A 13,108-nucleotide genomic window follows, 5' to 3' on the forward strand; every position below is an offset into this window, starting at 1 on the left:
TTCTCTTTTTTCTCCCCTTCTTTCTGCATACATATGTTATATCCCGTCTGCGGCGCTGACAGGTTTCGGAAATACAGAAACTGCGCGTTGGTACCTTCATTGAACCTTCGACAGGCGAGCGATTTCGGCGCACCTTTACTCTTCGGCTGCCACTGCGGAGGAGAAGCGTCCAGGCTGCTCTCAACGGAAATGGCACCTCCGCGAACACGGCCATACTACCCGTCTTCTCGGACCAGCAGTCCCTCTCAGAACGCTCCCATGCCGTGGCGCATAACCTGCGAGCCGGTGTGGTCCGAGGCTTTCAGTGGCTGAACTCCCCCACCGGCCGAGGAGTGCTCAAGTGTACTCTGGCCTACACGATTGCCAGTCTAGCCACCTTCTTGGCTCCGATTTCCGACTTCCTCGGCAAACCGGACGGCAAGCATGTAGTCGCGACCATCACGGTCTATTTTCACCCGGCGAGGTCCGCTGGCTCCATGATAGAGGCTATTCTCATTGCTATCGTTGCCGTGGCTTACGCGCAGGTGGTGTCCATCCTGTCCATGTGCACCTCGGTTCTCTTTGGCAATGTCTGGGGCAATCCTGCTCTGGCCCACACCCTGGTTCTGGTCGTCTTCATTGGTGGCGGGTTTGGCTTCATCGGCTGGCTTAAGCAGACCATGAACAACCCGCTGGTCAATGTGGGCTCTACCTTGGCCTCGCTTGCCATCATTGGTGTTGTCACCAAGGAGACGGCTGTGCTTACCAGCGTCTTTTCCAACCAAAAGATTATACAAATCCTCAAGATGCTCGCCATGGGCATCACCACCACTACCGTGGTCAATCTGCTTGTGTGGCGCGTTTCCGCCGTGCACTTACTCCGACAGTCCATGACCAAGACCTCCACTGCCCTGGGAGATATGCTTGCTATGATCACTCATGGTTTCCTCAGTGGAGCCGAAGATGAGCTTCTTTCCAAAGAGTTCAATGCCGCATCAGCTGCGTACCAGTCGGCTTACCCGCAACTGACCAAGAATCTGCGTGAGGCAAAGTTCGAGCGGTACTTTTTAGGCCAGGAAAAGATATACCAGCTTGATAGAGCGGTGGTCAAGTCCATGGAGACCCTCGCTCAGTCAATTGGTGGACTCAGAAGTGCAGCTAACACACAGTTTGCCCTACTGAAGGAGTCGTTCGAACAGGCCGATCAGCCGCCTTTGTCACCCAGGATGCAGCGGGCGGCATCCACTATTCTCAAAAGTGGCAAAGACCGGTCACTTGTCTTGCAAGCCATTCGGGAGGCTTCTGACGAAGGTGATGATGATGACGATAGAGTCCCACCTGAAAGCGATGCACGCCGCTCTGATGTGTCGACTGTACCCTCATTCCGCAACTCTGGAGAAATTTTCGAGCTTTTTATTGCGCTCTTGGGGCCTTCCATGAAGTCACTGGCCTATACACTCTCTGAAGTGCTTCGTGATCCGCCTTTTGGATCTGCCCCAAAGTACGAAATCATGATTAATGACCAGTTTCGCCAGAGTCTGACTGACGCTCTGGGTCTCTTCAACGATGCGAGAGCTAAGGCCCTCCATGAGTTGTACAAGCACCTCGAGATGGATCGGACGAGATCGGAACAGATACAAGCTGACTTTGAAGAAGTTGCGGCGGCGTGCGGCCACTTCAGTTTCAGCTTGCAATCCTTTGCCGAGGAGATGCAAAAGTATCTGGACGTGCTGGATGACCTGAAGCATGAGAGCCAGTTCCAAAGGCGTAGCTGGCACTGGCTTGTCTGGTGGAGGAGCAAACATCACCATAGTCGGTTCTTTCCTTCCCTGCCATACAACCAGGTGCCGGAGGAGCAAGAGGGCTTGATCAGGCCGATCAAGAAGACAGCCATCCCCAAGGGTATTCCCGATTCCATGGTCCAGCGAAGGGATACGTATAACTGGGAGGCAGCCAAAAGCCAGTCGAGTAGGGTCGTGGCGACGCTGTCTCAAAAACTGCTTCGGTTTATGAGGAGGCTTGCCAGAGACGATGTTCGCTTCGGTCTCAAGGTCGGTATCGGTGCCATTCTATGGGCCATGAATGCCTTCATTCCCCAAACGAGAGACGTCTACCAGCACTGGCGAGGCGAATGGGGCTTCCTCTCGTTCATGATCGTCTGTTCCATGACCGTGGGCGCAGCCAACACTACTGGTTGGGCTAGGTTCCTCGGGACTATGATTGGCGCAGGAGCAGCCTATGTGAACTGGAACGTCACCCAAGGCAATGCTTTGGGGCTGATTGCCCTCGGCTGGCTGATGGCCTTTTGGAGTTTCTGGATGATGATAGCACGCGGCCAGGCTCCCCTAGGACGCATCACCTTGCTCGCCTACAACGTCTCAACCCTCTACGCGTACTCTCTCTCCCAAAAGGTCGATGACGACGATGACGACGAAGGGGGTATGCACCCCATCATCGGCGAAATCGTCTGGCACCGGTTCATCGCCGTTACCGCCGGCATCCTCTGGGGCCTGATCGTCTGCCGCCTGATCTGGCCCATCTCCGCCCGCAAGAAATTCCAACAAGGTCTGAGCATGCTCTACCTCCAAATGGGTCTGATTTGGAAGCGCGGTCCCCTCGCCATCCTGCTCAGAAGCGACTGCAGCCGCTCCTACCTCAAATCCGGCGAGATGACCGCCCTCAAGAAATACGCCGCCCGCCTCGACGCCCTCCGCGCCAGTGCCGCCTCCGAGTTCGAGCTGCGCGGCCCCTTCCCCGCCGCCCAGGCCGGCAGACTGATGCAGTGCGCCAACCGCCTGCTCGACGCCTTCTACGCGATGTCCCTCGTTACGCAACGCAGGGGCCATCTGACCGAGGGCGAGCGAGCTTTGTTGCTGTACACGGCCGAAGAGAGGAAAGCCCTCTGCGACCGCATCTGCCACGTCTTCCAGGTTTTGGCTTCCTCTCTCATGCTAGAATACCCTCTCACGGACGCCATCCCCTCCGTGCTTGGCCAGCGGGACAAGCTCCTGGCGAAGATCTTTCGGTTCAGAAAGGAACATATGCCTTGCCGTACTCTACACAGCATCAGCGTCGACGGAGACCGAGACCGAGACCGAGACTCCGTAACGGCGACTGGACGAGCCAATAGCTATGTCGCTGCCGCGTCCAGTTTCGGACAGGGAGCGGATGGAAGCTGGAATAATAGCCTGAGGGGAAGCATTGATAGCTTGGAGAACGGCAGCGGCGGCAACATTATTAACATTGACAACAACAACAATCCGTTGGCGCATGTCACGGTGGAGGAACGCGACTATGCCCTGCTTTATGCTTATGCGCTGGTGACGGGGCAAGTGGCGGAGGAGCTGAGCGAGGTGGCGAGGGAGATTGAGGGGCTGTTTGGAGTTTTGGATAAGGAGTCTATTCTCTTGCAGTAGTAGTAGTCTAGTAGTCCTCGGTGGTGTGCGTAGGGGTGTGGATGTTGTTTGTTCATGGGCATGGCATGGCATAGCAATGGATGGCATGGCGTAGCGCGTTTGTTGCTGCTCTTGCTTTCTTTGTTACATACTTCCAATGAAAAGACCGGCTGTGTAGATAAATAGGTAAGTACCTCAGCTAGTGGTTCCAACTTCTGACATACGTAGTTTATACCGTTTGTCTCCATGGATGGACGGTCTGTACCTAAAAAAGAAGCTACACATTGGTCAAAAAGTGATTCTTTCATGATCACTACATCTTCTCACATTGTATTTATCTTGTCCGTGTCTCCCTTCGTCATTACTACTTACTTACTTACTTACTTCTTCACCTCCTCCACCTTAGACTATGTTATAAAAACTGATGTCGTCCCCTATCCTTGCTGCTCTCGTGCTCTATAAACTTGGACCACCTCGTCAGTTAGGTACTATTCTACGGTAGACTTTCAGTGACGCTGAACTCTTCTCGACATTACCTACATGTCTCTAGAGTACGCCAGATTGTCGCCATGTTAGGTGATTATAGTCAGTAAAATACCTAGATAGTATTATCCAGCCGAGCACCGCAGCTGTCGATCGCGATTCACCTACCTAGGTGCCTACCTATGTACAAACCACGCCTGGCGCGATGAGACTATATCTACCTATTCTAACTAAGAAAACCAGGTAACAGTACAGTAGAGACTGTAATTGTGTAGATTTGTTTGCCTATGGGGTTTCTCTCTTTACAACCATGTGGTGAAGTATCTAGTCTAGTCTAGCCTAGTCTGATCCAGTCTGATCTAGTCTGATCTAATCTGATCTAGTCTGATCTAGGCGGTAGGTAGGTAGGTAGGTAAGTAAGTAAGTAAGTAAGTAGGTAGGTAGGTAGGTAGGTAGGTAGGTAGGTAGCTAGGTAGGTAAGCAGGTAGGTAGGTAGGTAATTGCTTATAATTGTAAGTAGTGTCCTAGCTTGGTTGGAGAATGGGAATGGTGAAAGATGTCCGTCCGTTCCTTAGTAGGTTAGGTCAGTTCTAACTGACTCTGTGTACTTCCTCGGAGATGGAAAAGAAAGAAGTCTTGCAAGAATCTACTTGCACACACGCACATGTCTGATATTCAGTTAGTAGGTAGGTACGGTTAACTTTTCACTGCTGATTTACTGAGTGATCGCCCGGATTGTGATTCTATCTTCTCGACTTTGTTATTGTCTCCCCCATTTTTTTCTTTCTATTCTCTTTTCCTTTTTTTTCTTTTTTTACTGGTTTCTTATACCTACTTTCCTTCTTTTTTTTTTTTTCTATCTTCGTCTTTTTTTCTATCTTCCTTTTTTCTTCTGTCTTCTTCGTTTCTTCTATCTTCATTTATTTTTCTTTTTCCAAGCACCTTTCCCCCCCCCCCCCCCCCTTTGTATGCCATAATGTTCTTGTCCTTTCTGACTCAACGCCACTCATTCATCATCATTCATTTTCTCCTGCACATGATGCTCAATTCCTTAGTTTTTCCAGCTTCGATTCTAGGCAATCGATCGATCGATGTCTTCTTCCTGCTCACGAATTCCGCTCCTTTTCATAATGACGTCCGACCGACACGTAACGGGACAGACATAAGAGGACGCCACACCAACCTGCAACTTTGGCGGCCGTGTAACGGACTATCCTTTCGCATCCTTCTTACTTAGAATCACGACAGTGAATGAATCACGGCGCATATGATGACCGATTTCGTTGGAGCATTCGTTTATTTCATTGATTGTTGCTTTGTATTATTCCTTTCGTCGTTCCCAGCTTTCTATCAAAATTACATTTCTATCATTACATTCCCACCGGTAAATACTTGGTGTTTGTAGTGATGTGTGTCTGTGTGTGCATACCACGTCCCGTACATGTCATGTGTGTGTACATTCTGTGTTGTTCACTCCCTCCTCTAATGAAGCTTCAACTGACTTGCCGACCGATGCCCGGCTAGGAAAAAAAACCGACTTCGTGGAAAAGTCAAAACTATTCCTTCCTTCCCGTAGATGAGATCGATCCCGCCTAATGAAAAAGAGGAATAATAGAAGGAAAGCCCAAACTTTTGTTATCCCCCAGTTGGAAGTGAAAACACGGCAAGTAAATGAAAAAAAAGGCTAGACGAAGAAGCAAGAAGAAAAAAGAAAGTAGGGTATTATAACCTGCGTAAATGAAACAGCTTCAAAAAGCTTGGGTGAAACATCAAAGAAACATAACGCCAAAACTCGCCGAACCATGTATATCGTGTATCGTTCGAGGAAACTCAAAAGACCCAAACGCCTCGCCATGCCGATACTTTCGCTTGCTCACTCGCTTTCCCAATTTCATAACGCGCCCATTCCAAACGTAAAATCCCACAGTTAAACACATTGCTTGTTGTAAAGAATAAAATGACCCAGGTAGGTCATCGAAAACAACGGCTTCCTAGTAGAAGCCTGGATGTGAACCGTTAAAGGCAAGTCCGTTACCTCCCGCCCTTGAGATAATCCCCATTAACCGTCCCATTACTTTTCGGCGTAGTCTTCGGCGACGGTTCATCAGAGTAAACGTCCACCGGCTTCGGCCTTATCGGCGCCCCATTCATCATCGTGGTTGGCCCAGTCATAGTCGAACCATTCGTCATCGTCGCAGCAACAGTAGTACTGCTAGCCGTTTTCGGGGTGATCGTTCCATTGACCATGCTGCCATCGCCCTTTCCATCCTTCATACCCTTCCATTCCCTCCCCTCTTTCTTGTCCTTCTTCTCCACCTTTTCATCCTTCTTCTCCCCCTTCATACTCCCCGTCGTAACCGATGGCACAGTCTCTGTCTCGCCCTGCTCCTCATAAATCGTCGCAAACTTTTTCAGCACCTGCTTCAGCGCTGGTCTGCGAATCGGTTTACTCAGAAATTCGTCCATGCCGCTCTCCATGCACTCCTTGACATTACTTTCCTCCGAAAAGGCCGTCAACGCCACAATAGGTGCACTATACCCCATCTGTCTAATGAGCCTCGTTGACTGCAATCCGTCCAGGTTCGGCATCTGAATGTCCATGAAGATCACGTCAAACTGTAGGTTGTGCTCCATGTTGGCTTTCACTAAATCGTAGGCTTCTTGTCCGTCTTTTGCGATGGTCACGTCGTAGACTTCTTCGAGCTTGAGCAAGCGCGAAACGACTTCCACGTTGGTGCTGTTGTCATCGGCGACCAGGACGCGGAGCTTGCCGGGGCCGGAGGAGGATTGCTGCAGTTGTTTGGCGGCCATGGCGCGGTCGATGGCAGCCATTTTGTCGTCGACGTCGCCGGAGGTGGTGGGGGTTGTGGGAGGGGGGTGTTTGGGGGTAGTGGCGAAGAAGGGTTGCGAGAGACCGACAAGACGGGGTTGAGTGTCGAGGACGGACGCGGCGGCGGGTGGGGCGGTTGAGTGTTGGTCGTGCCCGTGGTTGTGACTGTGGCTGTGGCCGTGGGAGTGACTGCGGTGGATGTCGATGGTGGATTGCTTGGGGAGGGGGTTGCGGATGGTTTCGCCGTCGAGAGAGCCGGCGGAGGGTGGGCGGGAGGCTAGGGAGCTGGATGCTGTGGATGAGGCGCTAAGTTGTGTTAGCTTACGTTTAACAATCAGAGGCAATGGACGGCTTACCGGTCCCTGACATATTTCAACGGTATCCGCATCGTAAACGTCGTTCCGACACCAACAGTACTCTTAAGCCCAATCGTGCCTCCCATGATGGTGGCTAACTGGGAGCAGATACTGAGACCCAAACCGGTACCACCAAACTTCTTGCTCAGACCCAGATCGCCCTGAACAAAAGGCTCGAAGATCTTTTGCTGCATATGCTCCGCAATACCCGGACCGGTATCTTCCACCTCGAACTCGAACATAAACGTCTTGGCATTCGGTGGCGGAGGGGTTGGTGATCGTTCCCTGATGTGCACATGAGGCGACTTGGGGTCCATGGGGTTGATGGAAAGCGCAGTACCACTACTCTGGTTCAGATTCGGCGAGTGCGGCGCGCCCTTGGAAGATTGCGAGTCCCTTGATCCCGAGCCTAGTCTATGGCGAGACCGACCTGGACGGTGCGAGTTCTTGGATAACGACGAAGTCCTGCTTTGGTTATGGGGTTGTTCCATCTCGCCGACGCAGCGTATCCTCAACTCGACTCTCCCACCTGCCGGGGTGAATTTGAGGCTGTTGCTAACCAAGTTGATGATGACTTGGAGGATACGGTGCTGGTCGCCCCAGAGACACATGTCCTTAAGACGGCCTACACCGGGAGGCCCAAGGGCGGGAAGCCGCTTGTCAATGCCGCTGCGTCGCTCCGGACTGCTCTCGAGGATGTCGGTGCCGACGAAGCTAACAGTGAAGGTGATCTTGTTCTCGCGGATCTGCTTGTCAAAGATGGCCAGCATTTGGGATCTTATCTCACCAAGTCTGAACTCTCTCTCTTCCAGGCTGACTTGTTGACCGATTTGATTTTTGGAGAAACTGAGGAGATCCTCGAGTAAATGCAACAGAAGGTCGCCTATCACGGTTAGTTTGATGAAAAGCCGACGGGATACATAGGGGGGGGGGGGGGGATCCTTACCGGACTTGTAAATCGTCTTGAGCGACTGCTTGATGCGAAGAACATCATCTTCCTCCATCAAGACTGCACACATGCCCATGATTCCATTCAAGGGTGTCTTCAACTCGTGGGAAATGTTGGCGATAAACAGCGTCTTGCTTTCGTTAGCAGCTTCGGCGGCCTTCTTGCTGATTTCGAGTTCTCTCGTTCGCTCGGCCACCTTCTCGTCTAACAAAGTATACTGCTTCAGCAACTCATCCGACATCTCGTTGAAGGTTTGTGTAAGCTCAGTCAGCTCGTCGGTAATGTAATGCTTCCTATCCTCCACCTTTGCGGGAATCTTGAAAGCATGGCGATGCGCATCCTGTGCAGCTGCAGCTCTCAATCTCGCCCTCTTCGACTTGCGCATCCTCCTCTTCAAACTTTTGAGCCAGCTCTTCTCGGACCTTCCCGACGTGGTGCCGCCCGAACTAGGGTTCTCCTCATCATAGTCGGAATCGGACAATTCTTCGTAACCCGGTGGTGCAATCGATTTCTCGGTGGCCTCCTTTAGCCGGCGAATCGGCATGACGCTCAGGTGAGCACACGGAATGGTGAGCAGTAGGACAAGCCCTGCGGTACCAAACACGCAGCCTAAGAGTATGTTCCTCAGCGTACGGATCGGTTGCGTCGCCTCTCGCTTGTCCTGTTCTACAATCACCGCCCAGGTAACCAGTGAGGTCTGTGGCCGGGCAGCGCCAATCGCCACCTTCTTGCCCTGCTCATTCTTGGTCGAGATCTTGCTCGTGGCGTTGTTGGTCTGATTGTTTTTCTCCACAAAAAGATCGAGCACCGCCTGGTACGTCGCCGGATCGAAGGGGGCATCATAGGCACCGGACTCGAAGCTGTGGTCGCTGTGGCGGTCTTCTTGGCCGGGTTGGGGGGCAGGCGGTAACAGGAAGTGGACCTGGTTTGTCCTCGCAAACTCATCACGGGGCGGAAACCATGTTTGGTTGCTGGCAGGCATTTTGGAGTCGAAATGGTTCCACGGGTTGACTGGACCGATGAACAGAGCAACGCCAGTCTCGCCCAGGCCCTCGTTGGACCTCTGGACCTGGACGAGCTGTCTTGCGCTGGCAATCACAGTCATGTAACCGAGAATGAATCTGCTAGATTGATTCTCTCGAACAGGAACCGTAATGGAGACAAGCGCGTACGACTCGTTGACCACAAGCGGTCCCAAGAGAATGCCGTTGCCTTCGCTGCCATTGCTCAACGAGACGCCAGGGAATATGTTGGCAGAGAATTGAACGGTGTTGGCCTTGTAAGGGCTCGGCAGGTTCTTGTTCTCGTATGTGATATTTGGGTAGAGCATAGGGGGGAAGCCATAGTCGGGATCGCCGAGTTTGATGTCGGCTCCAGTTGGGGATTTGTAAGGAAGATAGACAGGGTCGTCCAGGGCATCTTGGCCGGTAATGTTGAGAAGGCCACGTGGATCACCGGTGGTATTGCGAGAATACAATCTGGCTTGCAATAGACCCGACACGTTGCTGGTGGAAAGCGCGCTTGCCAGATCCTCGAGAGCCTGCTCCCAGACGTCCGCAGTTTGATTGCCATAGTATTCATTGGTATAGAAATCCTCAAAGGCCTGCTGAAGCAAGAGTCGTGTGGAGATGGTGGTGCATGCCGTCTGGATCAGATCGATTTCGGAAGAGATGCGAGAGGCCTTGAGAGAGGCAGACAAGGCCAGGCCATCCGTCTTGACGCCAATGACAAAGTTGTTGACAAAGGTCCATACGGGGATTGAGACAATGGCGAGGGAGAGAAGGACGGCAAAGATGACAAGGGCCGCGAGCTGCTCTCTAATTGCGATCCTCATTTTGAAGTCGCGTACGAGGATGAGGAGGGACTACCGAGGGGAAATCGGACGGACCCAAGGCGACACCTGCATTATTGTCGATCTAGTCTGGGGGAAAAGGGTCTGGGTGCGCTTGCGTGCTTGCTTGGTGTCTTGTGTGGTATGTCTTTGGAAAGTTGTAGTTGTTGGATCAAGTTTCTAGAAAGACTGAGTAGACAAGGACAGGCTGGCTTTGTTTGATGCGAGGTACCCTAATCTAACTGGAGGAGGAAATGACCAGCTGGCTAATCGATCCGGGTCTCAGATGGGGGTCGGGGATGGACGAGACGAGACAAGCAGGTGTGGCAGGATCCAGATGGCACCGAGAATCCGTCGTGATACCCGGATGATTAGTCGTCGTCTTGGTAGAAAGAGGTGAATGGGTAGTGGTAGTGCTGAGGGTAGTGGTAGCGGTAGCGGTAGTGGTGGCGGTAGTGGTAGTGTGGTAGTGTAGCATGTAGGTATGTAGGTATGTAGGTAGTATAGTCGGGCCTAGACTCCCAAGAGATGCTGCACTGCCGTTGCTGATCCCGTCGTGGTGGCAAGTGGAGGCGAGGCTGGTTGGTGTGTTGTGGTTTGAAATTAAGTGTCCAAGTCGGTGTGTGGCTCACCGGCTCGTCCAATCCAGCAACAAATCACTAAACTGCCTGGGAGCGACAGAGAGGGGAAAGGAAACGGGATGGGAATCAGGAAAAAGAAGATGGAAGGGATGGACATGGACACGGGACCGATTCGGACAAGTCGGCCGGCGTGGTTGGGGTGAGTGAGTGAGATTGCGTTTCTCTGGGTTCAACAGCCACGGGGAAAGGTTTTGCAAAGGCCAGCGAACGGTAGGTAAGCAGCCCGCCCGGGACTGGAGTGAGTCCGTCGCAAGTCGAAAAGATGGAATGGAGATGCTGGCCATTGAGTGGCTGTAGCAGCAAATCTGATCGAGATCTCCAAACTGAACCGAACCGGAAGCCCAGAGAAGCTCAGCTTTGTTCGACATTAGTGTACATACATGTTAAGTTCACTCAGTGTGTCGCTGTAACCTCGACTTGTCGTAGCATTGGCTGCTTTGGGACAGGTACTCTCTACACTACGCGGCACCCGGATGTTCTTTCTGACCAATAGTCAGCACGGTACATACCCGACGTTCTTGCCGTGTCTGACAACATCGTCTGTGGAGTGTATGGTTGGTAGGTAGTGTATGATTCAATTGTAATGTACAGTACTTCTTTTCCGTATAAGTCGAAAGATACCGAGTCTACGGTAGCCGTGGGTTGCTTGGTAATACACTATTGTATGTAGCAAGGTGTATCAGTGACGGCCGAGTGGATAACCTGTCAAGAAAAATAGAATAGCACTAGAGAAGAAGAAGACTGAAAACCACTCGACACCGACCGAGAGAAAAGGAAGAAAAAAAAAAAAAAGTTGAGATGAATGCAGAGCTCGTCCGATCGATGTGCGTGGCCTTGGCAGATGCACTCAATATTGGCCCCGTCTTGACTGTTCGTTGTGGATTAGCGGGGTCCACTCCAAGCTGCGTAGCGCACTGCTAGTGTCAAATAGCCTAGCACTACCTGGGTTGGCCCCCCAAGCGCACCTGGGAGCTCCCCTGACGGTAAACACATCATCAACCATGGCCGCGGTCTGGAATCACTGCATTCATGCCGTAATGGGAAAGGAGCTGTTGCCCGTCATGATGTTTGTTTTTGTTTCTTGATTCCCGTCCTCGATTGATGACGTTATCTCCCCAGAAATCCGTGGTCCATTTCCATTCGAGACCGTCCTCTTCCTCAGTGGGCTATTTAGTGGCACAATGTTAACACTCACCATGGACCACCTAACACAGCACTAACAAGAGACAACAAAGTCAACAAACACAAAGTCAGCGTCGCTTCTTTCCTTCCTTCCCCAGACCCGACCACCTTTCTCGCCTAAAACGGGAGCCTTAAGCGATGCATCCACTCGGTCTAGGCCCTAGCCTTATCACGGTTAGGTCTCAGTCTTGTCGGTGCAATGTATTCCGCGCCGGCCTCCACTCACACACACCTTTTCTGTTCGCTCCCGCCCGTCTGCAGTGCCGTCCCCAGTCCAGTGATTACCTAATAACAGGCAATTTATCACCTTAGTCCCGGCTGCATCACGGATGTGTCGGCGCGATATCTCCGACCTGCTTTCACCCTAACCCTGAATCACAGGTCGATGCAGACAGAACAACAAATGGATTCATTGCCAGCAATTCGTGATGCACTTTCCCTGATCGGCAATCTCGACAGTGTTTCATCTTCACCTTCACATGCTGTTGTCACTGCCAGAAGAGAAAACCACCACAACACATTGTGACTCCCTTGGCTCTGCATGATGAGCTAGCAGAGATTGCGGTCTGCCAACCTAATCTAATCATCACAAAACATTCAGAGTTTGAAACATTCGTTGAAGTCTGTCTCCGAAAGAAGGGGAAGACTTTGAAAAGAAAAAAGAAAAAAGAAAAGAAAAAAAGAAAAGAAGATACAGCAGTCCCTTGATTGTCCAGAGATGAGGGATGAACTCGATATTTTGCATTTCAAAAGTCTGTCGGTGACTTAGAGGGTCGCGTCCTCGGTGAGGTAGGTATCAGTCAACCTTGTCCATTTGTTGTGTTTGAGTTGCTGTAGGCTTCAATCTCCCAGTCCTCTGTATGGGCCATAAACAAACGCACATACATGATGAGTCAGGAACGCAGGTACGAACCCCAATTTGAAATTCACAGCGACTATTCCACATCACCATATTCTTTTCCCCCCTCCCTACCATAAAAGACAATGCTGTTTTTGTGTGCTTTTCTTGGTTTATCACCTGCCTGCCACTTTCCCTCTTTTCCCGATACACTTTCTCAACGTACTCCTCCCTTTTTGCCTTCCCACCTCTGCCAGTTGCACTGACTGACTGCGTGCGGTAGGCGAACGGTAGGTTTTCATATCTACCACAGATACATTCCCACAACAGTCGCCACCAATCCCATACCCATGGTCTTCCACAACCTACCCCCATCCACGCTGGCACTGCCGCCAGTCACAACCGAGGCCCACGGCGACGGCACCGCCACCGGCACATTCTGCGCATTCACCGACGCCGACGACGGCGCCTGCGGGTCACTGCTGGCTCCGCCGACCTGAGGGGTGGAAAGAGGGCGCACTTGGATCTGCCCGTCGGGGATCTGGGCGACGAGGTTGCTGCCTGCGGGAGCGGAAGCACCTAAGGAGGAGAAGAGTGTGTGTTAGCCGTGGGGGTTCTCTGGGG

The 13,108-nt window shown here is 51.9% G+C and overlaps 3 protein-coding genes across 3 annotated transcripts in view; 1 reads left to right on the forward strand and 2 right to left on the reverse strand.

The window, feature by feature from the left end:
- NEUTE1DRAFT_77391 (uncharacterized protein) overlaps nucleotides 1-3,519 on the forward strand; it is a gene marked incomplete at both ends in the record, with an annotated part of 4,327 nt that extends 808 nt beyond the window's left edge. Inside the window, one exon of the mRNA XM_009850159.1 lies at nucleotides 63-3,519. Coding sequence (XP_009848461.1) covers nucleotides 63-3,395 — 3,333 coding nt within the window. The remainder of the gene's footprint in view (nucleotides 1-62) is intronic.
- Nucleotides 3,520-5,818: 2,299 nt separating this feature from the next.
- On the reverse strand, nucleotides 5,819-9,826 carry NEUTE1DRAFT_77394 (uncharacterized protein; the record flags this gene model as incomplete). The annotated part of the gene is made up of 3 exons (XM_009850160.1): nucleotides 5,819-6,993; nucleotides 7,044-7,926; nucleotides 7,990-9,826. The coding sequence occupies 3 exons, from the start codon at nucleotides 9,824-9,826 to the stop codon at nucleotides 5,889-5,891; spliced, it is 3,825 nt and encodes a 1,274-aa protein (XP_009848462.1).
- A 2,962-nt stretch (nucleotides 9,827-12,788) lies between these two features.
- The window catches only part of NEUTE1DRAFT_98520 (uncharacterized protein), a gene marked incomplete at both ends in the record, with an annotated part of 2,124 nt that continues 1,804 nt past the window's right edge, over nucleotides 12,789-13,108 (reverse strand). The window contains one exon of the mRNA XM_009850161.1: nucleotides 12,789-13,063. Within this exon, the coding sequence (XP_009848463.1) occupies nucleotides 12,789-13,063 (275 nt within the window). The remainder of the gene's footprint in view (nucleotides 13,064-13,108) is intronic.

Source organism: Neurospora tetrasperma (assembly GCF_000213175.1).
Source record: "Neurospora tetrasperma FGSC 2508 unplaced genomic scaffold NEUTE1scaffold_1, whole genome shotgun sequence".
Classification (NCBI taxonomy): Eukaryota; Fungi; Ascomycota; class Sordariomycetes; order Sordariales; family Sordariaceae; genus Neurospora; species Neurospora tetrasperma.